This window comes from Ricinus communis, chromosome 10, assembly GCF_019578655.1.
Source record: "Ricinus communis isolate WT05 ecotype wild-type chromosome 10, ASM1957865v1, whole genome shotgun sequence".
NCBI classification, from domain to species: Eukaryota; Viridiplantae; Streptophyta; class Magnoliopsida; order Malpighiales; family Euphorbiaceae; genus Ricinus; species Ricinus communis.
The window spans coordinates 3462599-3466731 of NC_063265.1; the positions used below are offsets into that span (position 1 = coordinate 3462599).

General features: G+C 31.6%; 1 protein-coding gene across 1 annotated transcript; it reads left to right on the top strand.

The window, feature by feature from the left end:
* The first annotated feature begins 424 nt into the window (after positions 1-424).
* On the top strand, positions 425-1295 carry LOC8276615 (zinc finger protein ZAT11). Its single transcript, XM_002532954.4, has one exon. It carries the CDS (start codon positions 528-530, stop codon positions 1104-1106), a length of 579 nt encoding a protein of 192 aa, XP_002533000.1. The 5' UTR covers positions 425-527; the 3' UTR covers positions 1107-1295.
* The last annotated feature ends 2838 nt before the right edge of the window (positions 1296-4133 follow it).

Genomic DNA, 4133 nt, shown 5'->3' on the forward strand with positions numbered 1-4133 from the left:
TTACTGAAGTTTCTAAGAAGAGCCACACGTGAACCCACGCCACCTAACGTCATCCGTTACACATGCAACTCTGATTACGCAATGTATCAAATAGCTAATGAACCTTCCATTTTCTGACGAAGATAACCCCCCCCACATCATCTCCTCTCCAACCCAAACATGAAAGACCCGTGTGGGGGTATTTTCGTCTTCATGCATGAAGTCAAAGAAGGTCAGTCAGACTTTTCTTAGTGCTACTAGTATTAGTATATACTACTCAAAAAAATTTGTACTAAAACGACCGCGCACGCCACGTTTCTTCCTTTGATTCAAACTTAGGGCGGTTGTGTAATTTGGTGAAGTCAAAAGAACAAAAGAACACAACACGACACAGTCCAGCCTCCATTCAAATCTCAACGCCTATAAAATACAGACCAAACCCTCAAACCTTTCTCACTTCCATTCCATTACACGTTTTCGATTTTTCAAGATTCAACCCAACATTTCTCATCATATTTTCAAGAAAACACCTTTCGTCTTCTTCTTCAATGGCCATGAAAAGAGTTAGACAGGATGCAGAGTTTGATAGCTTAGACATGGCCAAATGTCTAATGCTTCTTTCTCATAACCTAGTAGAAAACAGCAAACCCACGAATAGCTTCATCAGGACTAGTAGCAATGACAACATGTTTGAATGCAAAACCTGTAACAAAAAATTCTCATCGTTCCAAGCTCTAGGCGGCCATAGAGCAAGCCATAAGAGGCCGAGATTATTCATGGGTCCAGCAGCAGATAGCAAATCTGCCTCTAGTGATGATCAAGCAGTTCATAGTTCAGGAACAAAGAAGCCAAAGATGCATGAGTGCTCAATTTGTGGTGTCGAGTTTGCTTTAGGGCAAGCTTTGGGGGGTCATATGAGAAGGCACAGAGCTGCTGCCATGGCTCAAACCTTTGCTTCTTCTGCTAAGGTTAAGAACACAGGCTGCGTCGTTCAGAAATTGCCTGTTCTAAGGAGATCGAATAGTAGCAAGAGGGTTTTTGGACTTGACTTGAATCTAACTCCGTTGGAGAATGATCTCGAGTATTTGTTTGGGAAGATGGCTCCCAAAGTTGATCTTTTCGTTTGATCTTTTGACCTTTTTCTTGTTTTTTTATTTTTTTTTTATGTAGAAATTTGTTCATTTATTTATGTACACTCATTAAATTCATTACTTAGTTACAGGTCCATTCATCATTAATTTAATTGATGTAACTTCATTGATTATTTTTGTAATTAATTAGCTGAAATATTTTTGGCTGAACATTTTCATTTGAAACCTCTCTCTCTCTCAAATATATTTCTTTTACCTAATTATAAAAATAAATTAAGAAGAATGTAATTATTATCTTATTTTGCAGTAGTGTAGATAATAATGGTATTGAACTTTATATATATAAGCTGAAACAAAATTTTGGTAACACATAGATATAATAATGATATAACTTTTATGTTATTTAGATTATCACATTAATAATATTACAATATAATTAATATATTAACTAATAAATTTTTTTTCTGATTTAAAAGTTTTCTAATGCTATAAAAGGTAATATATTAACAAAAAATTTAATATTAGTTTATACAAGAATAATTAATAAATTAATAAAGAAATTTAAATTATATGAAGTACTATTATATTATAATATTTTTTTGAATTGTTATTTATGTATCTAATTTTGTTTCAATCATGCATGTAAATATTTTTTAAATAAAAAATTCCAGTTTAAATTTTAAAAACTAGTAAAGTTTTGTACAGAAGAAGAAAAGTTGAAGTGTTGCACGCGTTATCTCTATTTTTATAGCGCATTCGAAGGCACAATGATGGGTGCAAATATAGGTTGATTCTGTTATATTATATCAGCATACTACAAGAAAACAGACATTCTGTGGCTAAATTTTGATGGGGAATATTTCGACACTAAAAGAAAATACTATACCTTATTTAATAGTAATATCACATTTTTTCATTAAGATTTTATTATTTATGGTTAAAAAGTAATATCGCCATCACAGAAAAGTATAATAATTTTCTTTCAAAAAAAGCATAATAAAATTTTAAAAAATAAAAAAAATAAAAAAATAAAAAAATATCTCTATCTACCTCATTCATTTTCACTCAATATTCAAAAAAAAAAAAAAAAATCCAAAATCCTTATACTCTCAAATCCATTCCTTTTAGATGGCTCTAGATTAGTGTCAAGGTCCATATCAATTTTACATTTCTCCGTCAAAATCTGTTAGAGGCCAGAAAAACACTTTCTCATAAAATTGCATTTGCAACAGTCCTAATAACAAACACTGCTCCCATCAATCTCGTCTTTATTGAATCATATCGTTTAATGCGCATTATCATCTAATAGCTTATAATGAATTTCAATAAATAAAAAATTTCAAAATTTAAATTAATTTATATAAGTAGTTTGTTTCTAAAAGCTATTTTAGTATGTTTATTTATATAAAATTATATATTAACATATATTATATAAATCTAATTCGAATTTTATAATTTTTTTAAATAAATATATAACTATATTGAAAATTACCAAAATCTAGGTGAATTAACTATATCAGTATAAACTGTATCAGTCAATTGTGTAGAAACTAATATAAGAAATAAGAAGAAGAGAATATAGACATTTCTTATTACATTTGGAAGAAACAAGATTCAATTATGTATAGACTAATTAGCTTAATGAGCAAATAGTCTTTTGGTTATCCTACATTAAATACAATGCAATAAATAACCTATATATACTTAGCCACTAAGTGTACTTAGTCAACAAGAACTTGATAAATAAGTACTTGATTAAGAAGTTCTTAGGCATTAAGTATTTACACCACACATATATTTATGTTCAACAATCCCCCTCAAGATGGAGCATAGATATCTATTATGCCTAGCTTGTCAATCGCTTCATTAAATACTCATCCACAAACTCCTTTCATAAGAATATCTGCAAGTTGATCTTCTCACTTTACGAATGGAAAACTTATGCACCCTTTGTCAATATTTTCTCAAAAAAAGAACCGATCTATTTCAACATGTTTCATACGGTCATATTGAATAGGATCGTGAGCAATCATAATTGCTGCTTTATTGTCACAATATAGATCCATTGCTTTGACAAGATTAAAACCAAGATCATTCAATATATTCCATACCCAAAGCAGTTCCCATACTCCATGAGCCATACCACGAAACTTAGATTCTGCACTTGATCTAGCTTGGTTCTGAATGTCACTAAATTCCCACATACAAATATAAAATAGCCTGAGGTTGACCTTCTGTTCACCATATCTCCTACCCAATCTGCATCAGTGTATCCTATTACTTCCATATTACCACTTTTTCTGAATAAGAGACCTTTTCCTAGAGATTTCTTCAAGTATCTAAGAATTTGAAAGACCGCCTTCATTTGATCTTCACTGGGATTATACATGAACTGACTTACGACGCTAATAGCATATGCAATATCAGGTCGAGTATGAGAGAGAAAAATCAGCCTTCCTAACAACCGTTGGTATCTTGCTTTGTCACGAGGAACTTGATCAGGAAACATTCCCAAGTGATGATTTGTTTCAATCGGAGTATCTATCAGTTTACAATCAAGCATCCCTGTTTCTGTAAGAAGGTCTAGTATGTACTTCCATTGAGATATGAAAATACCTTGATTTGACCTTGCAACTTCAATGCCTAGAAAGTATTTTAACTGATCCAAATCCTTCATCTCAAATTCTCGAGATAAATAGTTTTTCAGGGCCTCCATTTCTACTTCATTTCCAGTAACAACTATATCATCAATATAAACGATAAGAGCAGTAAGCTTTCCTGATTTCCTTTTTATAAACAAAGTATGATAAGAATTACTTTGTCTATATCCAAATGTCTTCATGCTCTTTGTGAATCGTCCAAACCAAGCTCGTGGCGACTGTTTTAACCCATACAATGCCTTTTTAATTTGCATACTTTTCCTTTCTCAAAATTTGTGACTCCGGGTGGTAGCTCCATGTATACTTCTTCTTCTAAGTCTCCATTAAGAAATGCATTCTTCACATTAAATTGATGTAATGGCCAATCTTGATTAGCTGCAAGAGAAATGAGTATTAGCATAGT